The sequence below is a fragment of the Meriones unguiculatus genome, chromosome 2 (assembly GCF_030254825.1).
Source record: "Meriones unguiculatus strain TT.TT164.6M chromosome 2, Bangor_MerUng_6.1, whole genome shotgun sequence".
Taxonomy (NCBI): domain Eukaryota; kingdom Metazoa; phylum Chordata; class Mammalia; order Rodentia; family Muridae; genus Meriones; species Meriones unguiculatus.
The window spans coordinates 36,043,833-36,071,719 of record NC_083350.1 but is presented as its reverse complement, the minus strand read 5'-3'; the positions used below and the strand labels follow the sequence as shown (position 1 = coordinate 36,071,719).

Sequence of the window (27,887 nt, the reverse complement as noted above, 5' to 3'; positions counted from 1 at the left end):
TTTGGGCGGAAGAGGCTGCCGTCGGGGGCGTGTCCGCGCAGCCGCAGTGTAACTACGGGCGTTCACGTGCCGGAGATGGCGGCTGAGCCTCTTCCTCCGTCCGCAATGGCTCAGCCGGGGATCCTGAACCTCAATAACGAGGTGAGTGCGCGGGCGGCGGGCGGGGTGCGGGGCTCCGGGAAGGCGGAGCGGGGCCGCCGAGTACCCTTCGCGGGGCTGTGCGACGGTGGGGAGGTCGCTCAGTGACCGTCCCTTGTAACTGCTCTGTAAGAGAAGCTCTCGATAATGCCTGTGTTTCAGGGTGGTGAGGTTTACATTTTGTGAGGTTTCTGCTAGTGCCTGGCCCCGGCTAGCGCTCAGTAAGCCCGCTTTTTAAACTTCACTGTCAGCAATGAAGGGAGGGGAATTCAAATTGAGGCGTAGTGTGTCCTAACGAGTTACAGAACTTTGATGACTGTACGCACGCCCGGACCTCATTTCTTTCTCCTGGTTACTGTCGGCCCCATTTGCCTGTTTCCCTTTTCAGTTGTTTTTATACTCGTTATTGCCAATTTCTCTTCCCTGGTTTCACGCTTTTACCTTCACCATCACCTCCACTGTAGTGCGTTGGTGTCGCCAGGCCGCCTTGAGTTTTCAGGACATGCTTCTGCCAACTGTTATCCGGCATCCTAAAAAGTAAGCTTTGAAGAGCAATGGTCGAACGGACGTATTACAGCTGCGTGCCCTGAAAGAGTTTCTTGCCCTGCATGACATTCATATGCAGGTCGCTGTTTTGGTTCCAGAGCTGTGTGTGGTGTTCTTTATGTTTGTTTGTTTGTTTGTTTTTTCACCCTTCCAAGAAATGGTGCAGTTTTTGAAGGAGGCAGAGTCAGATGTGAGATGTAGCCGGTCATCTTCTTTGAGGATACAGGGATTGCAAATTATTTGAAGGCCTTATAAGCAGAGAAAGGTTGGTGGTAGTAAACTAAGTAATAAAGGGCTAGAAAACTGATGAGAATTAAAAGATATGCTACAATCTTACTGCCAGATTGAGTCTTCATTGAGGAGGCAGTGGGATACAAGGTATCAAAGAGAGAGAAACAAAATATTTACAATCAACTGAGTTTTTACTCATTTGAACTTGTGTTTTGTGTAAGAAAACTATTGGTGTTTTTTTTTTTTTTTTTTTTTTGAGGTTTTTTTGGGGGCGGTTTTTTTGTTTTTAATTAGGTTCTGTATGAGCTATGAAAGATCTTAAGTTAACTGTCTGGAAATTCTCAGAAAGGGATAGTTGCATTGAGGTCCAGTTTTGATTTAATGGTCATCAGGTCATAAGGCCCCTATCCACTTAACTAACTTACAGGCTTTTTCAAAATAGCTAATTATGACCTTTAGGAAGCATTCACTAATTAACTAGAATGCTTCCCATGCTGGGAACACCTGTTTCTGTCATGACTATATCTGAGGGTATCTCCTGGAGCATATATGCTTTGCAAATGTTTACTAGGTGATCAGACATCATATCCCAAACTTAAATTTAATATGTCCTCATAGATAGAGGATAAAGAGGCCCAAACATAGTGGAAATGTTCATGGAAATGTTTCAGTGAGGAAAAAAGTAAAAATATAAATACAATCATGAATCACTTAATGGCAACAAGTTTTAAGAAATGTGGCGTTACGTGATTTTTGTCCTTGGAAACAACTGATATGGCTATGATATCACTATCATTTGGTCATACGTTATTATGGGACCACTATCTTGTGTATGTCTCTTCTAAATTTGTGTTGCACGTGACTGTGTCGACTGATGCTAACCATAATAAAGAAAAGAAGAAAAATGACCACCTAGAAAAAACTCATCAAAATGACATTTTAACCAAGAAACTTGGCAAAAGAAATGCATTAGCATCTTACTCAAAAAGGAAGCATATCTGAAAAAGTTCAAATTCTCACAATTTCTCATCTGTTCTATTTTCCTGTCAATGCTGAGTTAGTAGTCCAGATTTTATCCCCATAGAAAGCTCTTCTCTCTTCCTAGCTACTTAAATTGATGCTTTTTAGCCCTTGATTTGATCGTCTTAATTGCTATTGAGCTTTTTCTTCAGCACAGATTTAATAAGGCCATTTCCTTGTTCAAAACCCACTGGCTTGCTTTTGGATAAAATTGAGCAACACACTGGTAGCCTGTCCATGTTCTGTTTTATCCTGTCCCTGTCGATCCATGTTCTGCAGCTGTACTGGCTTCTTTCTAGCCACACTATAGCTTCTTCTAGCATACTATTCCTGCATCTGTTATTTATACTTACACACTTTCTTAAAACAACCATTGCCAGCTTTTATCCCTTGTGTAAGTTCTGGAAGCACCACCTAAGTCTCCTCGTCAGTATTTGTAATCATAACATTAACATGAGAATGTGTGTGAAAGAGATTTCATATCCCTTCTACCTGTCTATAAACTTTTGCATCCCCTTTTTAAACATGTATTTGTTTATCTTGTATAGAAATGAGAGAGTGGCACATATCTGCCACAGTTCTCTTGTGAAACTCAGAGGATAGCTCCTGGGGGTCAGTTTTCGCCTTCCACCTTGTGGGTTAAGAGGATGGAACTCAGTTGTCAGGCTTGGATCCTATATCTTAAAGTAGCTCTTAATTTCATTCAAGGAATAATTCCGATGTTCTGTGTTTGTCTGATGTGTGTGTGTATGTGTGTGTCTGGTGGTGAATGACACTGAGGTAAATAGTGATTGCTTTATTGACATGCTTTATTAAATTTGCAATGATTTGCAAACCTCTGGCTTTGTCTTTGAGATAATCATAGCTGTGATTTGATTAATAACCCGTTTTATAATTTTTTTTTAAAGATATATGGTGGTCAATGGTGGAGTGCTTGCCCAGCATACATAGGCCCTGGTTCAGTTCCCAGTACTGCCAAAATAAATGAATAAAGTCTACTATTGAATTGATACATTTTATTTAATTTAAATGAATTTATATTATATTTGGTTTACATAATATCTTGTGAAAAGTGAAGCTGATCTATAGTTGTACTCATTTGGCTATAACTTCAATGTGTCCTGGCTTTGATAACTATGTTCCTATAAAATAGATTTCCAAGAATAGAAACCAATTTATAAAACATTCTAACGCCTCATTCTTAAACTACATTTTACGTTATTTTAGGTCTATTTATTTTGTGAATGTATGAGTATTTTGTCTGCATGTATGTATGTGCACCACATGTGTGCCTGGTGCCCAATGTTCAGAAGAGGGCATTAGAACTAACATCCTAGCCAAGAACTGAACCCAGGTCTTTTGCAGAAGTAACAAGTATTCTCATTTGCTACATCTTTCCAACCCCCTTGAAATACATATATTGTTATGAAGTATATTAAATTTTGCATTTACTTTATCAGTTCATAGCAATTTGGAGAGAGTATTCTGTTGGCTTGCTATAAGCACTTCCTAATCTCTAGAGCAGGAACTTGACTAGAAGCAATATATATGTGTATGTTGAGAAGGTAAAAGTATGCCTTCCAAAAAGTTGTCTTAAGTACTGCTGAACTGAGAGGGGAGAAATCTCATAAATGTTGACAGTTTTTCATCCCATCTCATTAGAACTAAAGAAGCAGGGATACACAGTTGAAGGTATCTATGTTATTGCATTCAGTGAGTAAAGAATGTGTAGAAGGACAGCTGGATTAATTCCGTTTTCATCTCTTTCCTTGGCAGAAGGTAAATGTGATTAGGGTTGGAGAGTATGGCAGTCTAGTAGAACTTTCTAGAAAAACATGATGTAACTTTGCAATTTAATAGACAATAGTAAGTCCATTAGAAAAAAAAAAAAATTAAACCAGTACTGTAATATGAGCTCTATCTGTAGTTTCGACTTTTGTTGTTTTGATCATCTGAGATAACGGAAGCAATTTGTAAGTGTTGAGTTGTATGTTAAGAGCTGTCCCTCCCACGGTGTAAGGTACTCTTTAGTCTAGGGTACCTGCGTTGTACATGCTACCACCCATTGGTCCCTAAGCTCTTGATCTTCAACTGGCTGTCAAGGTGTTACAGGGCAAGTAATCCATGCTTAATAATGGCCATGAAATAGAAATTTTCACTATGTTGTGTTACTGTTTTATTTTAGTGCTTTTAAGGTTTTGTCTACTTTATAAATAAAAAAATATAAAATTTTCTTAGGTATGTGTAGGGAAAAACTTGTACTTGCAGGATTTTTAACTGCCTGCAGTTTCAGGCATCTACTTTGGATATAAGAAAATACTCCCTTGAAGAGGGAACTGTTATAAAAGTAGAAGGTACAGTGCCTGAGAACAGATTTATTTCCTTCTGTGTATTGTGAAGGATAAAAATACCAAAAAAACATGTTTGTGTGTACACATGAGCATGAAAACTTTTATATCATAGTTGTATGGTGTCTTTCAAATTTTTTGGAGTAATAAATCTGCTCATTGTTGAGAGGACAACCGGCTTGTTTGCTTTTTTACTGTTCTGATGGGTTTTGCTAGGTGGCAGCATAAGCCTGGTAGCCATTAAGTGGCAGGCAGTCACTTGCCATTTTAGATTTGGTTTTTCTGTTTTGTTTTGTTCTGTTTAGAAATTATTGTTGACCAAAAAAAAATAATTGAACAGTGTAAATTTAACAATAAGTTATAATCTAAATGACCAACCAAGAATTTCCTTGTAAAGGCATAATCATGTTTGTAACTGAAATACTTGAAACACGTGGAAAAGTGATAGAACATAGGTCCTTGAAGCCTTTTGTTTAAGAGTTCTCCATATTTTGTAATCAGAGATAATATTACTCTTGATATATGCTTTTCTCACCTATATGTCTCATTATTTTGCACTTCTATACCTAGTGTATAGTATTGGTGTGTGTTTTAAACTTAACATGAGATACTATATTACAGAACTGTATATGTCCTTTCTGTGTACTCTTTATGCATGTCTTATGAAGCATGTTCTAATGAGTGAGTCATGGAACGTATTGTGTGTGATTCTTTGTTGTTGCAAGTATGTCTTCTAGGTAGACTCTGAAGTAGGAGTTTTATTAAAGATTGCCAACATTTCCTCTGCCAAATCTTTTCTCTCCCACCTTCACCATCATGTCTTAGGGAGCAGACTGGCACTACATGAGAAGAAGCCACTGTTTCTGGAATGGAGAGAAGCAGAGCATCTACCCCACCTCCACACTGTGTGTGTGTGCGTGTGTGTGTGTGTGATTCAGTGTGAGAAAGGGTCTTGCTATGTAGTCAAGTCTAGCCCCTAGAGTCTACATTACCCAGGCTTAGTGTCTGAATGCCAGGCCTGTAGATATGTGCCACCGTAGCCAGCTAGTTCTGCTTGCTTTTGCTTTTGCCAAAATGTGGTGCACTTAGTGTATTGTCCTTCTGCCACAAGCATGCAGTATGGGCCAGCTTCTGGCTCTTTGTCATAGCTTCATAATTCCTGGATGACAAGTGAATTGATAAACTTAATGGTCTCACTAAAATGGCCACTAGTGATGCTTTACAAAAATACAGCTAAGTATTTAGAGTAAGCTGTTGTGAGAAAATTGAAAATTTCGTTTTTATATATGCTGAATGTTTTTGCCCGAATATGTCTGTTGCCTGTACACAGATACTGAGAAAGTTAAAACAAAAAAGGAAAACCTGTTTTCTCTAGGTGTGAAACTGAGTATATGAATCATTCCTTTTCTTTTAGAATTCCTTATCAAGTAATGTCAAGCATAACACTTCTTACAATGGAGTTTTAGAGTTGGAGACTGGCTTTCCTGTGACTGGAATGTAACTAGGGACCAACCAGCTCTGCCTGCTGCGATTTATTAGTTGAGTTTGACTAATAATAGTTGGTGGTATATTGTCATTTCATAATCCTGCAAAATTGAGCACTGAGGAATGTTAGTTAATATTTGAATGTATAAATTGTCTCTTGGTAGTACTTTGTTTTATAAATAACAATTTTACAATATACCAATATAACTTACTATTGTGATTCCATTTCTCAATTTTTAGTGTGTTTTCTTCTTTGAAATAGTCTCATTCTGTAGTGTAGGCTTGCTCTAGACCTATCCTGCTATACAGGCTGTCCTCAGACTTGTCATTTTTCCATTCACTTCACCCCAACCATTGGGATTACAGATGTGAGCTACAGTGCCTACCCTCTGCTCATGGGGTCAAATACTAAAAGACTTGGTGTGAATGGACAGTGATTTTTGTTTGTTTGTTTGTTTGTTTGTTTGTTTGTTTTTTCCCCTCAAAGAAAGGTTTTATAGCAAAAACAAAAATTAAAAAGCTGTTGCTCAATTGTAGTAGAAAAGAAATTGATTATGTTCTTTTAATATAGTATATACAAAAGGTATGCTGTGTTTCTGGTTGTTCAGCAAGTATTTGCCATATACTACTTTAAATGTTTAGAACTAACATTGAGTAAATAAGATTCTTGACTTTTGTGCAATTTATGGGGGGGAGGCACACATTATTATTTTTTAATTAAATTTTTATTTTTTTATATTAATTACAGTTTATTCATTTTGTATGCCAGCTGTAGCCCCCTTTCTCATTCCCTTCCAATTCCATCCTCCTTCTCTCATCTCCCATCCCCCTCCCCAAGTCCACTGATAGGATATCCTCCTCCCCTTCCCTCTGACCCTAGCCTATCAGGTCTTATCAGGACTGGCTGTATTGTCTTCCTCTGTGGCTGGCTTGGCAAGGCTGCTCTCCCTTCGGGGGGGGGGGGGTGATCAAAGAGCCCACCACTGAGTTCATATCAAAGACAGTCCCTGTTCCCTTTATTAGGGTACCCGCTTGGATACTGAGCTGCCATGGGCTACATCTATGAAGGGGTTCTAGGTTATCTCTAGGCATGGTCCTTGGTTGGAGTATCAGTCTCAGAAAAGATCCCTGTGCCCAGATTTCTTGGTTCTGTTGCTTTCCTTGTGGAGCTCCTGTCCTCTTCAGGTCTTACTATCTCCCCCTTCTTTCATAAGATTCCCTGCACTCTGCCCAAAGTTTGGTTATGAGTCTCAGCATCTGCTTTGATACACTGCCGGGTAGAGTCTTTCAGAGGCCCTCTGTGGTAGGCATTATTATTTTAATCCAAACATAATTTATTTAAAAGTAAAATATTAAGTATCTTGTGATAAGTTGTGATACGAAATTTGCAGTATTATGAAAGTTGTGACCTTCAGAAATGACATTGAGCCAGTCAGGAGGAATAGATGCTAATAAGCTCATGGGAAGACACTTTTCCTGTCTCAAGGAGGGTATTACGTAAAAGCTATGATAGTGAATATCAGCATGCTAAGGCCAAAGAAGAAGAGAAAGCTGTGTTGCCTCCAATCAGTGCCCCAAAACTGTTGAAAAAAAGTTTAAAATGCTATATAAAAAATGGTAAATAAGACTCCTGGATCTCATACTCTAAAGGAATTTCTTATAGAACAATCATAATTTGGTATGTTCCATTCCCAACAGAATATAACAGCAAAATGGTTATTACTGAAATACTCTGCCTTTAAAAACTTCTCTTTCCATCCCTGGCACATATATGCTCAGCCTTGTCGTATTCCTATAGTGTCACGGAGAGGGCTTTATTTCATCAATCTGCATGATTAAACAGAGCTTTGGTTAAACTAGTACCTAACTATGAATTAACATTCAGAATGCCTTTATTTCCATTAAGAATCTTTTTTAATTTTTGTCTTTCTTTCCTCAAAGGTTGTGAAGATGAGAAAAGAAGTGAAGCGAATCCGAGTTTTGGTCATCCGAAAACTGGTCAGAAGTGTTGGTAGACTGAAGTCCAAAAAGTTAGTCCTGTGAAATAATGATCCTGTAACTGACAAAATGTCAAAACATTTTTAACATTTGTGAAATTAGAGGGATGAGTATGCACTCATCGCTTGGGTTTTCTTTGTAGCTGTGACCTGGGTGGGAGTGATGCTCCCTTGTCAGATTGTCAGCATGCCCTTGAGTGCTTTGAGCCATCTTTGCATAAGATACAAAGTCATTTCTTCCATTTTTAAAAGTTCTCTCTTTCCCCTTTCCAAAATGTATTTTGTGTATCTGGAAGTTATTTCAAGGTGTTAATAAGCCTAGGATGCCTACCTGAATCATCAGCCTTTCTTTAGCTTAGTATTGAAATTTTAAGTAGCTTGTGGAAGTATTTCTCAGTCTTTTATGTACCATGTGGTGTTTTTGAATAAAAGAATATTTGTTATTTCTAGCACCAGTGACATTAATGGAAAACTATTTACAGTTCTTAGGGTTTAAACACAAGGATTTAGAAAGTCTTCAAATGTGTGGTTTCTTGTTTTCTGTTCTTTCATAAATGTTCAGAAGATAACTCCTTTCTGACCAAACAGATGTTGAACATCTTTTTTTCTTTAATTGCAGAAAACAATTTTTTAATTAATAAAAGCATGTTTAGCCTTTAACTATTATATCTTAAGCTATGTTAGTTTAAATATGGTATTTTGATCATAGTGTATAGCTGACCTTGCCATTAAAGGACTGAAGAAAAGCTACTAGTCAGTGAATGACTCTAGGATAATGTGTGTCTTACCCAGTTTCCAACACGGTGCTGTCAGGTATGCTGCAGTAGACTGAAAACAGCAGTACAGGGTAGAGTTTTTCATGTAGGCTTCTCTCAAAAACTTAAAATACTGTTCATCGTGACATAGCTCTAAAACTAATGCTTCCCTTGGAATATATTGTAGGGGCACTGAAGATGCACTATTAAAAAACCAAAGGCGAGCCCAAAGGTTGCTTGAGGAAATCCATGCCATGAAGGTAAGGGCGTGTGAGTGTGCATTGTATGCTAGTGTGTCTCCTGGCAGCCCTTATCCTTGTGTGTGATGCCTCTTTAAGGTCTCCTTAGTTGCTGAAAGCTTATTTGTATAGCTGGGTTTGGTGATGAATGGCACATTTGCAAAACCGCAGAATGTGTAAGCTTGTCTATTTCCCTGTTTTTGGAGTGCTAGGCTAATTTGAGTCAAAACTGCCAAACTAAACTCACTTGTATTTTATAGTGCCTCATACCTAAGTCTTTTATTTTGACTGTTTCTTAGGCATGTATTCTAAAGTAAGGTCAGTAGTTAAATGTTCATGTTATTTGGAAATGTGGATGGTGATGCTGGTGGCTGACATCATGCTTCTCTTGGTGCCAGCTCAATAAATTTTTATGTGGTGGTGTCAGCATTTTATTAGGTTCTGTAGAACTTAAAATAAATTTGGTGTTGGACCAACATGGTCCATATTGTATTTTCAGCCAGATTCTTCTGGTCTTCTCAGTGAACTTTCTTTGTGGAAACTTTCATTTACCAAATGACATACCATTAAATGTCTGGAAGACTTTTTTATTGTAGAACTTAAAAACAGCATTTGGTACCAGCAGTTATCTTAATTGCAGGGTAATTTTGTGTATGTTTGACTTTTATAATTTGGTATAACTTCCAAGTTTGAGTAAGATAAAAGAGCAAGAGAATTCTTTAACAATATTTTAATTGTGTTAAATTGTCAGTGCTTTTCACTCTTCCTTTTAAAAGGATGGAAAAGTATTGAGCAGGATACAGTTAATCTAAAGACAGGTATGGGAAATGATTGGTATGAAGAATATTATTTGTACTTGTCACTCCCTTATAGGACTGTCAGGCATAAAATCCATTTGATAGATCTTTTCCTCTGGTTTCTTCTAAATAGTAATTTTTGTAATTTTAGTTTTTTACAGACTTTGAACCATTAAGCAGTAGCTGTTTTTGTTTTTAAGAAGAGTTCAGTACCTAAAAAAGACATGTATGCAATCTATAAGGAATGTGGTAACAAATAACTCCTTCACCATTAAAATACTTCCGTTCTATAACTCTCAGAAATACCATTTCTTAGGGAGTTGTATAATCTCTATGTGAATTCTTGTTTTCTATTTAATCAGCAGGAAAGTCAGACCCAGTGAGGAGAAGATTGCAAGGTTCCTCTGTCTCCTGCGTTATGTCAGCACTCATTGTTAGCCCAGAGAGCCACAGCTCACGGGCTGTATTGAATTCACACACTCTACATGTGCTTCAATTCCTGCTGGCGATTAGGGTATTCTGGGTTGGCTAGTCTGATTTCATCTTCTTGCTTTCTTTTGTTTTTTCTCTTTTTGTATTGACTCAAACATTGCATTTCATTTAAATTAAAAATTCAGAATAACTAGATGAACTATATATTTACTTAGCTAAAGTATTTAATTTCATTTCTGAATCATGATACTTTAATAGGGTCAGCCTTTTCTGAAAGAATTAAATATCATTTTTTCAATTGAAAAATTTTTCATAACTTTGTAAAGAAATAATTCTCATACATTTGGGAGTATCAAAGAAATAGCCACAAAACAGTACGTTCATAATTATAATTTGGAAGAGAACTTTTTTTGTTTTTTATTTGTTTTTGGCCCATACACCACTAGATTTTTATAGTTGTGCTCATGACATTACAGTCCTACAGTTGCTGGGTATGATTATAGGGTATTTTGTTGCAAGATGTCATCCTCATGAAGGAAACCCAATATATTTTTAGAAATGAGAGTAGTTTCTTTCTGGCTGTGGCAGAGGGGCAAGGGTTGGGAGATCAGGTCTTTATGATTCTGTAAAATGATAGGTTCCAATTTTTATAAGTATGAGTCCCATCTTTGATGCTGTTTCTAATAGTATTAGGACTCTTAAATTGTTAATGTACACACTGGCTTCTGAAACGGGTTCTTATAATAGTAACTTTTCTCTTAATGTAAGTGTCATCTTGGAGGCTTACTGCTGAATAACAGGCCCTTTTCTAGTTCTTTGTGAACTTTCACTGGCTGGTTCAACTCAGCTGTTCTGGCTCAAACTCCTCTCCATGCTGCCTGATTCAGTCTGGCTTCTCTCAACTTCCCTCACTGGCTTGCTCTGCTTTTAAACTCCATGAACTGAATGAACTGCACCATACTGCACAAACTCAACTGAATTCAGCTGCTCTTAATAAAATTGCACCAAACTGCCTGTACTATATTGTACTGTACAGTAGTGAACTCAAGTCCATTGTACTGTCTTTTTACTGAACTCTACCATACTTTGCTGTATTGTCTTCTCTGTATTTTTCTATACTCTGCTCTACCAGCTCAACTGTACTGCACTGCTTTTAAGTAATTTTTCTGTTTGTTCCCATAAGGTTGGGTGTATCCTATCTCTGACTCATTCTGTCAGATTATTCTCTGATTTGTTACTTTGTCTGTTCCTCAATAAGACATAATTGTTTTGGATTAAAGGTTTGTACTAAGGGCATATCTGTATTCCAGCCAGAGGAGTTAAAGGTGTGTATTCAGCTAGAAGGACTAAAGGTGTGTGGGGAGTCTGTATTCCAGCTGGATCACTAGACCTAGAAAGTCTTAAGATGTGATCAGATGTGAGCAGAGCAGTCATGTGGCTGGATTAAAACTCCCCTACAGGTTCTTTCTCATTGAAAGGTAGCTGAACTTTAGATCCCCAAGTTATTTATCTGGAGATAGTAAAGATAAAATTGAAGCAAATGAGGGCAACACACTTGGCCTTTATGTGAATGCTGGGATTTGAATTCAAATCTTCATTCTAACATGGCAGCATTACCCACTAAACCATCTCTCCAGTGCCTAACACCTTACTCTTCATGTTACCAGTTCTAAGACACTTTGCAGCACTGCCATTCTGGTTCCAGAACTATCCACCCTCTCAATACAGCCCATTGTGTTCTGCTGTCATCTTTTCTAGCCATCTTTTCATGGCATTCCTACTAATAACTTGGGAGGGTATCTTAAGATAATTCTTGAGTCCGCTTTCCCAGTTAATTTTCCCCACCTGTAGTGATGTGTTTGGCGCAAGGATGACTGAGTGACTTTTATTATTTATTAGTGTTAGGTCTCAGAAACATAAAGCTAAAAAAGCTAGCTCTTCTTTGTATCAAGTCACCTTGGTGCCCTAAGGCTACTGTATATAATATATATAAAATGAAGCTATGTACATATATAATTTTGTTTATTCCAATGCTATTGATTGGTGTAGTTTTGCATGATGAGTACATGGCAGATGGGGGAAGGTCAGAGGACTCATTGAAGCTCATCTTTCTCTGTGACGTAGGTCCAGGGGATGAAATTGAAGTCTTCGGGCTTGCTGCTATCTTTATCCACGGAGACATTCATCAGTCCCTATTTCATTTATTAAAAGGCAGAACTCTTCCTGCTTCTTAAAATGGTACAAAATCCCCTAGGTCTTGTGACCTTTGAAATGGTCTACAGGAAATCTTGGTGTTAATGTACATAGATCAGTATTTACTGCCCTCCTCACTCAGTAAACATCAATTGAAAACTACAATCTCTATATTGAAATTTCACATTGCTTCCTAGAATGTAACTTCTTTAGCTAAAATTCACCAATTTACAGTTTGAATAGGCCACGTTCCTGACCCCTTAATATTGTTTCATTATAGGTCCTGTAATACAGACTTATGTCAAGCATATGATGGCTTTACCTTACTCTTCTAAATAGGAGCAGATGTTTCAAATGTAAGTGGCGTCTGTCCTCTCTGAAACTAACTGCATCTGGGGGAAATAGGCCAGGCTGCAGGATGTGTTGGTAACAAGAAGTGCTCCTGTTGGTTAGGTTACAGTGCACACCAAGATTTCAAGTAAAGAACTAGTTCTGGAATTAACCCATCCACTAAGCCTCCTTCAAAGGATACAAAAAGTGGATATAAAAAGATTTAGTAGAAAATGCTACATGGGTCTAGGGGGAGGCTGTTGTTTTGATTTGATTTTTTTCAAGTTTTTTAATTCTGGAAATCTGAACTTTTCTCCCTGTTAGGATGTTTCCTAACAACCATGAAAGTATGCAAAGCATTTTCAACCATTAATGTAAAAAAAAAAAAAAGCTGGACAAGCAATACTATTACAACTCTTGTAAGGTATAAGGGGTACTTGAAAAAAGATGAAGATTTTTGCAGCATATTCTGTAGAAAGTAACAATGGGATACAAAAGTCCTCTTATAAGATGGGTGTGAACTCAACCTGAGGTTAAAATGGAAGCAGATTTTTAATTGTTTCTGTACACTTTAAACATTTTTTTAAGATTTGTTCACTTATTTTTCTGTGTGTGGGTGGTTGGCATGCATGCAAGTATGTGCCTGGTACTCATGAAGGCTGGGAGAGGCCATAGATCCCCAGAAACTAGAGCTGTGAGTTGTCATATGTATTCTAGAAACCAAATCCAGGTCCTCTACAAGAGCAGTGAGTGTTGCTGACACTTGAGCCCTCTCTCCATTCCACTAAACTGATCTTTTAAAATTGCAAGACCTTTTTCATGAATGTACACAGTGTAATTTGTGCATATTATCCCAAGTCTGTTAACATCTTTTCACCTCTCTCCTTTAATGAACTATTTTGCTTCTGCTCTCTAGTCATGATGACATAGGTGATTTTATGTATCCATAAATTGTAAGATTAACAACTGAGAAAAAAGCACGTAATACTGAGACAACTTAGTTTTAAATATTTATACTCATCAATTTGAACATAACATTGTTAATTTTTTATGATGGAAATCATGTACTTTTTTTTCTGTATGTTAAAAACATTAGTACTTTGCTCATGAAATTAATATTTTGTGGTAGCAAGAGAAACTCAATAGTTCTATTTTCCTTGATTGTAAAAATGTATGTGGTCTGAGGAGATAGCTCAATGGTTACAAACACTGGCTATTCTTTAGAAGGACCTGAGATCAATTCCCAGTACCCACATGGCAGCTGCATGTACAGCTGTCTGTAACTCCAGATAGGGGTCTAGGGGCTCTGGCACCCTCTGGCCCCAAAGAGCACTGCATGCACATGATTTCAAGGTTTCTAATTCTAAAAACCGGAACTTTTCACCTTGTGAGGATGTTTCCTGATAGCCATGAAAATTCCAAAGCACTTTTAACCATTCATGTAAAAACTTGCATGCAGTCAAAAGCCATCAAATAAATATACCTTAAAGAAATAAAATAAAACCATTCCGAAGGAGAATTGTTTCAAGTTTTAATCCTTGGTAGTTTCTAGTAAAGTTGTAAATTTACATCTCCTTTACATTCTTGCCCTTTTCCTTTTTAAAGGAAGCCAAATCTAGAATCTATCATTTTGATGTGAGGTTGAATTCAGGAGAGGAAATCTTGTTTTATTAAATCCTTAAAACTGTTAAGTACATTATGATAGAAGTTGTAGCTTTGAGGAGCATTTGTTCTTCTGATCATAGTATTTTTTAATACTATTATAAAACCTAGTTTTTAATAATTGTGTCTAGTTAGTCATAAAATTGGCAACTTTAAATTAAAATGAAAGAAAGTTGGTGTCTCTAGAAAAGTTCTTTAAATTCCATATGTATGCAGGTTTTGTGCATTTTAGCTTGAAGCTGTGTGTAGAGTAGGTTCCTAATTTTGCTATTTGCTGTCAGATTGTGCTGTTCTGTTTGATTATGGAATGAACGGAGATGGGAAGGTCTGAGTGGTGACTAAAATTTCATGTGTCATTCCATTTCAAAGACTTTTAAACATAGGCACACCAAAGTGTTTGAGCAGCTGTGTTTTCTAAAATGGTGAAACTGAAACCAGAGTAGAGAAGTGACTAGCTAGAAAGAGAGTAGGTTGGAAAAATAATGTGTACAAAAGACAGTGGTTTATAGATAGATCTGTGTTACCTATGTAAAACAGATATTTATTAAGATAAATATTTTCTATATTTATTTATATAAATTATTCTTATTATTTATATAATATTTATTGAGATATTTATTAAGTCTTTGTTTTTTGCATGTGTGTTCCATGACTGCTTCAGTTACCTACTGTCTTAGGGTTTTGTTGGAAAAACATCGTACTCAAAAGCAACTTGGGAAGTTGCTTTCCACTTCCACATAGTCTATCGTTAAAGGAAGTCAGAGCAGGAACCTGGTGATAGGGACTGATGAAGAGGCCATGGAGGACTATTGCTTACTGGCGTGTTTCTTATGCATTGCTCAGCCTGCCTTATAGCGCCCAGGATTATACGATCCCAAGTGTGCTACAGCCCACAGTAAGCTGGGCCCTTCCACATCAATTAAGAAAGTGCAAAATCAAGGTTGCCCACAGGCCAGTCTGGTAGGAACATTTTCTCAGTTGAGGTTCCTTCCAAAATGAAGCTAGCCTGTGTCAAGTTAACATAAAACTAGCTAGTACAATTTGGCCCCTTGTCAACTTCACACAAAAATCACTGTTCAAGTGGAACGTTTCCTTTCTCATTTATCCTTAAGATTGACAAGTTAATAAAATATAAAACTTAAATAACTTTAAAGTCCCATAGTCTTCAGAAGTCTCTTTCAAATTCCATTTCTAAAATTCCTAAGTCTCTTTAAATGTGGACTCCTGTAAAATCAAAAATAAGTATTTTTTTATTTCAAGAGGATCCCAGGGCACAGGTTTTGCTCTGAACAAAGCAAAATCAAATTCCTAAACATTGTAAGTTCTCAGAGTCCAATGTCTGGGAGTCACTCATATTCTCTTTGGCTCCTTCAAAGGGCTGGGGTCATTTCTCCAGTTCCATCCTTTGCAGCACATGCATATTATCTCGTAGGTTCAGGCAGCTCAACTCCGTAGCTGCTCCTGTTGCTGCTGCTGTCTTGGCGATTGTCCCATGGTACTGGCATCTCTAAACTGCTGGGGTCTTCTGCTGCAACTGGACCACACTATTGACCAATAGCCTCTCCTGGTCTCTGTTCAGCGACTCTGATCCTGCCTCGTGGTTTATTAATTTTAATCATGGGGGCAATCTGTGCCTGTGAGTGCAGTTTCTTAACAAGGCCAGAACTAACTGTCAACTCCCCCTGGAGCTGGAGGTATAGGCAGTTGTGAGCCACCTGATTCTGGTTTTGAGAATCAAACTCTCTTCCTCTTAACCACTAAGACATCTTTGATGGGTGTTTGAATATGGGTATTTTTGATACAAGTGTGTGTGTGACTTCTGTCCTAGTACCTATGGAGGACAGAAGAGGGCACTGTCTGCTAGAACTGGTGTAACAGATGGTTATGGGTGTGTGCTACGAAGAGAACTGAGGTCCTCAATGTAGAGATACTTCTTATAGTCTAGCAATTTTAAATGGCATCCTTTTTGCTCCCAGATATATAAAATAATAATCTCTACAGCCTTCCTCTACTCCTCTGCTTTTTTTTTCCAATTGCAATTTCTTTTACTCAAAATAATAGTTTATCTAAAGTGCTTTTATTCTGTATCACTAAAGTTATTCCTAACCTGCAAATTCATACTTGCCTTCAAGTATTGTTAATGAAGTGACTTCTCCCAGGCTGAAAAGTTCATCTTCTAGAATACCCTCTACAGAGGCTCATTTGTGTAGTATACCTTCAAGTTCAAAACTGTATTTATTTATTTGTTGTATTTACTTTTGTAGACTTGATATTTAAAGACTTTTTGGCTGCATATGAATCTTTGGATTACAGATTATATAGTTCTTTAAATTGTTCTAAAATTATAGTTCTTTAAATTGTTTTGAGCTCTTGTAAGGAATTTATTGTAGCTTTTCTAGTATCATGATAATTTAACTGTGCTACGTATTATTTCCTTTCCAGAACTTAACATTTTTTGGTAAGTTTCGTAAAGCAAGACACAAAAGGAATTTAACTCACAGTGCTAATAGATTAACTAAAAATGTTGTTTTTGTTCACAGGAATTGAAACCTGATGTCGTAACTAAATCTGCTCTTGGTGATGATATGAACTTTGAAAAAACTTGTAAAAAGGTATGTCTCATAGAAATGAGGTACCAAGTTCCATGAGATGTGGAACACTTTATCTTGCCTCTTAATATTCTGTAATTTTCTCCTGGCATTCCATTCTACACACTGTTTTTGCCCGCTCCCTCTTTCCCATCTCCATTACCAGACTTTAGTAGCTAAATATATAAAGTAGTGACAAGTATTTTAAGATACTAACATATCAGTACTAAAAGTTTGAATTTCTTTATTTGTTCATTTATTACGTATATATTTATTTTTAAATTCTTATTTATGTTGTCTCCATGTATACCTGCACACCAGAAGAGGGCATCAGATCCTAGTATAGATGCTTTTGAGCCACCATGTGGTTGCTGAGATTTGAACTCAGGACCTCTAGGAAGAGCAGACAGTGCTCTTAACCTCTGAGCCATCTCTCTAGGCCCGATTTTTAAGTTCTTGGTGCTCGGTGTTTTCCCTAGGGTTCATTTCTTCCTGTCATTATTGCCCAGTGGCTTTGCAGAATTAAAAGACTACTTTTTTTTTTAATTGTTTCCTTGTTAACGAAAAGATTTATCTTGCCCTTCACCTACTTAAAATTAATCTCAAAATTCCTAAGTTTTAGCTGTTTGCCGTCCGATTGTACTGTTCTTTTGGATTATGGAATAAATGGAGATGTAAAGGTCTAAGTAGTGACTAAAATTTCACGTGTCATTCCATTTCAAAGCCTTTTTTAAAAAATATAGGCACATCAAAGTTTTTGTGATCTATGCATCAATTTATACTTTTTGATACTCCATTTATTTTTTTAATGACTGTTGTTCATATGTTGTATTGTACATTGACCAGAGACATGTGTTTTTTTCTCCTCTTCATTTTATATATATATAAACAAAATGACTGTTGTTCATATGTTGTATTGTACATTGACCAGAGACATGTGTTTTTTTTCTCCTCTTCATTTTATATATATATATATATGTGTGTGTGTGTGTGTGTGTGTGTGTGTGTGTGTGTGTATGTTCGCCCAAAAATAAGGAGCTGTTGTACTCTGAGATGGAGGGGTGTATAAAGTTTATTAGTAGTGTTATTAATACTGTGGGCAGACAGACAGACACAAAAAGAACAGCAAGATGGAGTCTGAGGAAAGTACAGACCCTGTCAGAGACAAACACCATGGTGGGATCTCTTAAAATAATCAGGGTCCACACATCATAAGTGAGAGTCTCTTGTTATATTTTCTGAGGACGCTGCTTTTACAGCATAAGCCTAGAGCCAGGTGCTCAGATGATTCCTAGGCTGGAGTCAATGGTGGATGTGGGGAGCTAGAAATCTGCTCACTAATACCTCCTTTGATATAGATTTTCCAGGAAAGAGATGCTTCACAAAGAAGTCTTTTAACCAGGGACTCACAGACAGTGCCTCAGCATTTAAGAAGAATAGAAAAGGTCATCCTTAAGTGAAAATCCCAAAAGCAGAAAGATACACATGGTATATACTCACTCTTAAGTGAATATTAGACATATAATATAGGATAATCATACTAAAATCTGTACACCTAAAGAAGCTAAACAATAAGGAGGACCCTGGGAAGATGATCAATCCTCATTCAGAAAGGCAAAGAGGATGGAAATCGGAAGAGGGAGAAAATAGGGAACAGGACAGGAGCCTACCACAGAGGGCCTCTGAAAGACTCTACCCAGCAGGGTATCAAAGCAGATACTGAGACTCAGCCAAACTTTGGGCAGAGTGCAGGAAATCTTATGAAGGAAGGGAGAGATAGAAAGACCTGGAGGGGGCAGGAGTTCCACAAAGAGAGTAACACCAAAAGATCTGGGCCCAGGGGTCTTTTCTGAGACTGATACTCTAATCAAGGACCATGCGTGGAGATAACTTAGAACCCTGTACAGATGTAGCCCATGGTCACTCAGTGTCCAAGTGGGTTTCCTAGTAATGGGAACAGAGACTGTCTCTGAAAAGAATTCAGTGGCTGGCTCTTTGATCACCTTACCAGTCCATGGAGGAAGACAATCCAGCCAGTCCTGATGAGACCTGGTAAACTATGGTCAAAGGGAAGGGGAGGAGGACCGTCCCAACTAGTTGACTGGTGGAGGGGCATGAGTGAAGAAGAGGGAGGGAGGGTAGCCCTGGGAGGGGACGAGGAAGGGGGCTTCAGTTTGGATGCAAAGTGAATAAACTAATTAATAAAAAATAAATAAATAAAAATTTTTAAAAGCCTCTCAAAGGGAAAAGGCTGCTGCAGCCAGACTCTAACATTACATTATACCATCTCTCCATCATGGTATAGAAGGCATGGTAGCTATGTTTGCTCCCTCTGTGGCAGTGGCTTCTGTGATGGATGGAGGCAGGACTACCTCAAAGTTCTTACTTACTGTTACTAGTAGGCCCTACTTCCGAAGGATCCTTAATCTCCTAAAAGGGCTACTAGCAGGGACTAAGCAAGCACCTGATGTTGGAAGAAATTATTATTCGAGATATAACATAGGAGCAATAAATGTAGAGATTAGTCTGAAAGTAGGCCCTAAGGAAGATGTAACTGGGTTTTGATGTAGGCTCAGTGAAGTTAAAACCCTCAGTGTAGACCCTACAGATTGAGTATTGATGAGGCCCTTCCTTTCAAAAAGAAAAGCCATTAGCTAAAAGTGCTTGCTATCCTACTACTTGTAACAATTTTTTCATTTATTTGTTTGTTTGTTATTATAATTTATTTACTTTGTATCCTAGCTGTAGCCCCCTCCTTGTTCCCTCCATTTCTGCCCTCCCTCCCTCTTCTCACATGTTCTCCCCGAGTCCACTGATAGGGGAGGTCCTCCTCCCCTTCCATCTGATCCTAGCCTATCAGTATTGGCTGCATTGTCTTCCTCTGTGGCCTGGTAAGGCTGCCCCTACCTCTATCAGGGGGAGGGTTTTAACAATTTTTTAAGTAGTATAAATGATTGGATGTGCTAACATTTAAATGACTGGTTTTATTGTATATTTGTGTTTACTTTTATCATGTAATGCTCATGTATCTATGGCATTTGCCGTGTATATTAAGTAGTTTATGGTGAGCCTTATTCAGTTTCTGCACAATTCTTCATGTACACCCAAGTTGTGGTATGTAACGTTAGTTCTGGTTTTTTTGTTTTGTTTTGTTTTTCTGTGAAAATGCTTCATTTGTCTATTTTCAACATTTAAATTAAAAATGTTGTGTTTATATGTAATATACTTGATTCCTTAAAATGCTTTGTTATCTTCAAAGTATTATGCAGCATTTTAATCATAATTCATTTGATGAGCCAAATGAGCTATTTTGAATTATAGTCCTGAAAGTTTACTGATAGTGCAAAGGAGAACTCCTGGAAGGAAGCTCTGTCTGCAGAGACTGGCCAGAACTGCAGTGGTGTGGAGAGCCTGGAATGTCATAGACCCAGGTCCCGATTACCTTATGTCTGGCTAGCTTTAGCTCCCTGGATTCCTTTCCCACCTATGTCAGAACTAACATCCTATAACTGATAGATAAAAACCTTTGGAACCTATTAACTTAGTAACTAATTTCCACAGACCAAAAGCTGCGAATGTGATTCGATAGCCTCTTAGGCCCTTTCTTGCTGTAACTGCCTTTCTGATATACCCACCAATGTGGTTTCATCTTGCCTTGACTCATGATCTTTGTTCTGTAAAACTAAAACTTCATGAAACTGCGTCCATGTTGGAGTATGGAATTCAGGGTTATCTGTGTTCTTGGGGTCAGTCAGAGCAGCTCCAGAATAAAATCTCTTACTTGCTAAGATGAGAACTGTGCATCAGCAAGTGGTAATTGGTTGATTTGTGTCACTAGTCGAGTTGAACTTGAGCCCACGTTGTTACTGCAAGTGTTAATACTCATTGCTCTGCCATTGGATTTATAGTTTGTTTAGGTGATGTTTCAAAGAATCTGTGCTGCACATAAGGTAATGCTTCTTTTTAGACACTTTTTTCATCCAGAGTATATTTCAAGAATTCTCTTCAAAATTGAGTAACAAATGCCTTTGTGTTGACAATAAATACCCCAATGCCAGAATTAAAAATTTTCCATTAAAAGGTGAAGGTGTTTTCCACTTTTTGTGTTTAATTTATTTGAAATGGAAGAAACTGGAGGTGTGTGAAAAACCACAGTTTCCTGAGAATTTTCCATGGCAAACATTGTGCCAGTTTTAAATAAGGAAAGCTGTGGTTTCCTTCATCCAGTCTAACCCTGTGCAGGCTTTGCATACAGGTGTCAACACTCTTCAGACAGCGGAGCCCAGTAGCTGCACAGTGGTTGTGTTTAGATACAATGTGTATCAGTGTCTGCTCTTTTTATGTGTGTCTGTGGCATTGTCTCTCGGATGAAGTCCTTCACATTCTGCTTTGGATTAGTCATTTGTGGAGCTAGTTTAGCTTTTGAAAACAGAGCCGTGACAGTCAGTGGGTGTGTGGAGGGTACAGAGAGGAGGGGGTCAGGGATTCAGGGATTCCCTTTTCCTTTGTGTTCTGCACTAAATACAAGACAGCAGCCAAGGGAATGAGCCTGTGCCCACTGCTGCTCACAAGCTTTTGATTTGGGTTTTGTTTTTTTTCACTGATGTTTTTATGTCATTTCTTTACAGAAATATTTAAAGTGCACTTGAAGCAATTTAGTGCAGAAATAATTTACAGTTAAGTCATAAATGATTTATGTATTAGAGGAAAATTTGTAGGGAAATAGCAGACTGAATTCACAAATCTGAATTTGAGTTCCAGTTTTTTCCTAAATGCTAAATTAAATGACCTTGAAATCAAGTCTAGATTGTTGGTTTGTTATATAGAAAAAAAGCTTTTCCCTATGGTCCTTCTTGTTAGTATTTGAATTTTAAAATTTAAGTGAAGTATTGTATAAGAAAAAGATCTTAATAAATGATTTAGAAGTTTAAGGTATTAGATTTGTTTTCTTCTGAGTAAAAGAAATGTTTAAAATACTAAATTTTACCTTCTTAGGAACAATCTGTCATGGCACTATTTTTATTTAAGCTAAATTTTAAGGAGTCATGTGGTATGTGAAAGGAAGGAAAACTGGTGGCACAATCTTTACTTAAGTTCCCAGAGGGAAAATATATACAGGAACATGGAAATGACTGTGTTGAGAGGAATTTTAAAGATGTCTGTTTAGCCACACCAGGAGAGATCTGACTAAGCACGGGGTAGAGCCAAAAGGTAGAAATGTGGGAGATGTCAGCCCCAGTGGTATGGAAAGCAAATAGCATGTATTATGAATTTCTTAGTTTTTAAATACAATAAATGCTGAAGAATTATATGTTCCTATCCTGTCATCAAATATTTGTGAAGAGCTCATAATGGGCTGGGTGCTGTGTTGGGTTCTGAGTAAACATCACAGAGAAATGTTCAAAATATAAGGAGAGAACATCAGATTGTTCTAAGTCTGTATTAAATAAGACTTCAGATATTACTCTCATCATAACTTAGCACTAAAACAGTAATTGAGTCTTTCATTTAAGCTCCTTGAAAGTAGAAGATGTGATTCTTTTTCTCTAAATTGATAAACTGACAGTAGCACAATTCTAGGTTTTTAAAGACTGTTAAATAATAACACTAATTATTCAAGACATGTTTTTGTCAGTGTGATCTTTGTCTTTGGAATAGATTGCATAGGTAACTTATACAGAGAAAATATTTGCAAATTCTGTGCCCTAACTAATACGTACAAAAGATTGGTAGATTTCAGTGTAAACGTGTCCAGTGGTGCCAGGCTAATTTTGATGCTACATATTTATCACTTTCAATTTGCAGCCAGATTCCACTGCAACTGAAAGAGCAATTGCCAGATTAGCAGTTCACCCTGTTCTGAAGAAAAAAATTGATGTGCTAAAAGGTATGAATTGAATGACAAGTCAATATGCTTATGCATTTAAGCATATGATTCTGAATAGATGATTTTATTTTAGATATTCATGTTTAATGTATGGAACTATGGCAAGTGCCTGTAAGTTTGAAAGATATTTGAAATCATTAAAAAGATGCTAAATGTGCATTTTTTCTAAATTTTAATGTTTATTATATGTAAAAATTATGTAAAGCATATACCCATAATCATGTTGGACAATTGATATTTTAAATGATACAGTTAATACTGTGTCATAATTTTTATATTAAAATACATTTATGAAATTAAGTGGTTTGTCAAAAATTAATTACCACTTATTTTTCTGTCTGAAAACTATTTCACTTCATTAACATAAAAATTATGTTACTGTTGTTCTCAGTGTTATTTTTACTGTTCTTCAGAGATAGGGAAAAAGTAACTTTAATTTGCAATTTAAGATGTATATTTTGTAGTATGCATTATAAACTTGGTATTTAGGTAATGAAGAGATTTCTTTATGACTTCAGACTGCTGTGACATATGTACTGTATATTCCCATTGTCCTCCTAAATGTTTCCACATAGCTGAAGCAGTACTGGGTGGGGACAATGACATTTTGCATGTACCAATGCTGAAACAAGTCTTGTACTGTCTTCCTTGCAGCTGCTGTCCAAGCCTTCAAAGATGCAAGGCAGAATGCTCCTGATGCTGAGTCATCTAAGATGACTTCAGAGGAAAGCCGGAGTAAGGATTCTCTGTGTTCAAAAAGTGATGCAGGCGAGTTACAGCATCAGGGGAGAACTGTTATCAGTGAGCAGAAGGGAAAAGACACCAAAACAGTAACAAAGAAAGCAGTGAGCGCTTCAAAAGAAAAAATGGCCAAGACAGAACATGGACCCGAAGCAGTGGCCACTCAGAAATCTCCAGGGAAGCCTTCAGGAAAGGGTGCTGTGGTCACCTCTGGACAGCAGAAGGTACCTGCTGGCCCAAAACAGAAAGCCTTAGCTGAGACCACAGAAAAAGAGAGTGATGACAGTGGCAGTGAGGAAGAGTCAAGTGAGGAGGAAAAGGAGTATTTTGATGACAGCACTGAAGAACGGTTCTATAAACAGTCTTCTGCGTCCGAGGACAGCGACAGTGGCGACGACTTCTTCATTGGAAAAGTCAGACGGACAAGAAAGAAGGAATGTAGCTTCCGTTCCTCAGCAAAGGAACAGAGGCCCCTCCCAAAAGTGTTACCCAAAACAAGTACACTTGAAACCCATTGGGGTGTAAGAAATGATAAACACAAGCTCATTCCCGAACCAAGGAAGTTAGAATCCGTGTTTTTTCACTCTTTATCTGGACCTAAACACCCCAGAAGGTAAGGAGGGCATTTTTATTCTGAAGTAGTTTTGTTCACTTGATTACCATGTAAGTGGCTACATAGCCTCACCACAGGAGGAGAAACTCCTCATGGACCCGCCTTGTGTCAGCCATGCTGAGTTTTGGCCTGGTGCTCTGTCTTCATCTTTATAGTTGGGTAGCATATAGAAATACAACAACAGCATATGGCCCAGCTTCACTTGAAAGGGTATGTTCAGCTCAAGTGGCATGTCTGGCTAGTTTAGGGTTTGTTCTTTCCATTGTCAGGGTTTCAAAATTTGGAATCTGTTTTAATTTAAAATAAAAAAATTCTCACAACTGTCTTGGTGAACAGAATTTTCTGGTAAGTGTGTGATAACCTACTGCCTTCCCAAACCTCACTCATTCCATGTTTCAGTGCCTGGGGCAACATTTCTCCAAACCTCTTTATACTGGGTATTGCTCTCTGTCCCTGCTGATAGCCACTTTTCACAGAAGTTCTGCTGTAAAGTTTCATTTCATTCTCACTCCTATCTGACAGATAATACTGTTGCATTTTAATGTATAGGCTGATTAGCTTTGTTTATAAAGCTAATCTAAACAATAAATAAAAAATAATCTAAAAATGGTCATTAGAAAGGTAATGACCTTTTTCTGTGTGTTTATTGGTCAGAGATCATCTTTAATTAAAATAAGATTCAGTATTTTTTTTTCTAAACCTGGAGCATAGAGCCTTGATAGTAATTAAAATATTTGGCTTTCTTCACCAAAAATGTAGATGTTAATTTTCATTCTGTGTAAATCATTATCCCCTTGAGAAAATGTTTGAAGTTCTTTATATAGACAATCTCCAAGAACAAGGACAAGATAGCCAAAATGTTTTCCATTGAACAGAAGTCCCTCTGTGGGTGAAAAGGGAAGGTTTTTTTTTTGGGGGGGGGGGGTGTTTCATATTGGAATTGAAAGAATATTTGATTAGCTGAGTCCTAGATTATTTTATTGCCTGCTGTAGATTTAGCAAGTAGATGCATCTTGTGGCTAATCTTTATATTCCGTCTCATCATCAGAGGTTTTATTTTGTCGTTTAGGTTCTAACGTTGTTTTCCTTTTCTTTTAGGGATCCCAGAGAACAGGCCCCAAAGAATAAAGCCCCAGGTGTGTACTGACTGCTCAGCCTGCACCCCCACAAGCAGTACTTTGTCACAGGGAGAGGATGACAATTATCATTTTCTAGTAGTAGTACCAAATTGTGTACTGACGCAAATGCAAATGGAATGTCCTTTCATTATCAAGAGCAACTTTCATTGGTTCCTTTTGGCTTGTTTCGTCTCGCCACGTTAGCAGAGCTGCTTGCTCTCGCTATTCCTTAAGAAAGATAGCCCGGAACATCCTGTTAGGAGTCACTCAGTGAGAATCTTCTACAAGGATTAGACATTAACTCCTGTGAGTTCTTAACTTGCAGTTGTCTCCTGTAGTGTTCGGCTTTAAATTGTGAGATATTGTGTCTAAAAGTAAAAGGAAAGTTTCTTTGATAATTGCTGTAAAGAAATAAAATCTGTCCTGTTCAGGTATAGTTAGTTGTTTTTGCTTTCTCTTCCCAGATTTTCCAGAAAATGAACCTCCAATCAAAAATCAGTTTACAAAGAGCACGCAAAGAGGATTCGAGCGTGGGAAGCAGCAGCCACATGCACCGCTGCATCCTTCATGGGAAGCAAGCAGGAGGCGAAAGGAGCAGCAGTCCAAAATCACTGTGTTTCAGGGGAAAAAAATTACATTTGATGATTGATTGCCACCTCCTGAGCTTTCTGTAAAATTTTTAATTTTTTTAAACTAGTCTATTATTTAAACTTGGGTTTAAGTCTCTTTGAAGAGCTATAATAAAAGATATTGCTTGTTTTTCCTTTTTTAATTGAATTTGGGGAAGTTTACATAATCTTTTTACAAATCTCTAAATTTGTTTCCTAAGAGTGCTTTCCCCAAATTATTTCTTACATAAAATAATTCAGATATTACAGAGTTTTGCGTTTTCTCATTCATGAATACAAAATGTATTTCACTAGTTACACTTTGCCTTTTGCCTTGAAAATAAGGCATGTCGGAGATGATGAGATGGCTCATTTCCTGCAAGGCCTAGTGACTTGAATTTGACCCCTGAGATTTCTGTGGTAGAAGGACAGAACTAACTCACAAAAATTGTTCTCTGGCTGCACATGCACAGTGTGACATATAGTGTGGGCACATGTTCTCTTTCTCTCTTTCTATCTCTCACACACACATATATACAGTAACTGCAGTATAAAAACTGTTAAGCCATTTAAAATAACAGTGGAAAAATAGAGAAATAATGACTACTAAAAAATCATCTTTGTTAGAATTTATTTTTATAATCAAAATTGGTAATCGTGGATATAGAGATAATATATGAATAAATATGAATTTGCCATAGTTATACTTACGTGTGGTCTTTGCAGTGAGCAACTTGCTTATGTATAACAATACAACCAAATACTAAGTTTTATATCCCTGCAATAATTATTTCCATTAAATGGAGAAAAATGGATAGCTAGAGCCCCAGTGTTTTCTGTCTGCTTTATGTATGTTTACTGGAGCAAGTACTGGATATAAACTGCTCATAATACAGAAGAGAAACGCATGGTATTTAGTTATGTAGCCACATACTGGTTTTAGGGGCACGGTGCTGGGAGTTAAACCTAGGGCCTCGTGCATACTAGGTCTAGTGGTCGCTCTGCCACTAAGGGTTGTGCTGTGTGGCTCAGTCAGGCCTGGGTTTCTACTCTCCCCAGTGCTGGGAATGCAGGTGTGATCTACCATACCTTGCATTAAAATGTTTGTGGAAGAATTATTGATGGTAGCTTGAAGGACAAATTCTAGAAGGTGGGATTGAAATAGCTGAGTAGAGGACCTTTGCCTCTGAATGAACCATCTACAGTATAGTAACTCTGAAGGGTTTTTGAAAGATCTTCAACTGTTTGCCTTTTTACTGCTCTGGAAGACATGAAAGATCATTGGTTAGTTAAACAGTGCTAACTGAATTCCATGTGGCCTGCATCTTAGTGCTGTTAGGTAAGGTAAGGTAAGCCTTTCACTCAGCCTTTGAGAACGGAGTTAGCAAATCTAGTTTCTGTTTACAAACTTAGAAGTGTCCGTAACTACAATGGGATTTTTTCATTTTTTTATATTAATCACAGGTTTTTTTACTTTGTATCCTAGTTATAGCCCCCTCTCTCATTTCCTCCCAATCCCACCCTCCCTCCCTCATCTTCTCCCTGCCCCTTCTCCTCCCCTTCCATCTGACCCTAGCTTATCAGGTCTCTTCAGGACTGGCTGCAGTGTCCTCTTCTGTGGCCTAACAAGGCTGCTCCTCCCTCAGTGCCGAAGAGCATGACATTGAGTTCATTGCAGAAATAGTCCCTGTTCCTCTTACTAGGGTGCCCATTTGGATACTGAGCTACCATGGGCTATATCCGAGCAAGGGTTCTAGGTTATATCCATACATGGTCCTTGGTTGGAGAAACAGTCTCAGAAAAGACCCCGGTGCCCAGATACATTTGGTCCTGTGGAGCTCCTGTCCTCTCCAGATCTTACTAACTTCCCCTACTTTCATATGATTCCCTGCACTCTGCAGAAGGTTTGGTTATGAGTCTTAATATCTACTTTGATACACTGCTAGGTAGAGTCTTTCAGAGGCCCTCTGGGGTAGGCTCCTGTCCTGTTATTTGTTTTCTCCTACTTCTAATATCCATTGGACATCTTACCCTGAGTCCTCTTTCTTGTTTATCTTCTTTAGGTGTATAGATTCCATTGTATTTATCCTATCTTATAGGTCTATATAAGTGAGTATATACCATGTGTATCTTTCTGCTTTTAGGATACCTCACTCAGG

The 27,887-nt window shown here is 37.7% G+C and overlaps 1 protein-coding gene across 1 annotated transcript; it reads left to right on the top strand.

Moving 5' to 3' along the window:
• Positions 1–26,432, top strand: Srfbp1 (serum response factor binding protein 1). Its single transcript, XM_021658623.2, has 8 exons — positions 1–141; positions 7,710–7,798; positions 8,708–8,780; positions 16,714–16,785; positions 22,567–22,648; positions 23,303–24,002; positions 25,101–25,138; positions 25,585–26,432. The coding sequence occupies exons 1-8, from the start codon at positions 76–78 to the stop codon at positions 25,767–25,769; spliced, it is 1,305 nt and encodes a 434-aa protein (XP_021514298.1). The 5' UTR covers positions 1–75; the 3' UTR covers positions 25,770–26,432.
• Positions 26,433–27,887: the final 1,455 nt, after the last annotated feature.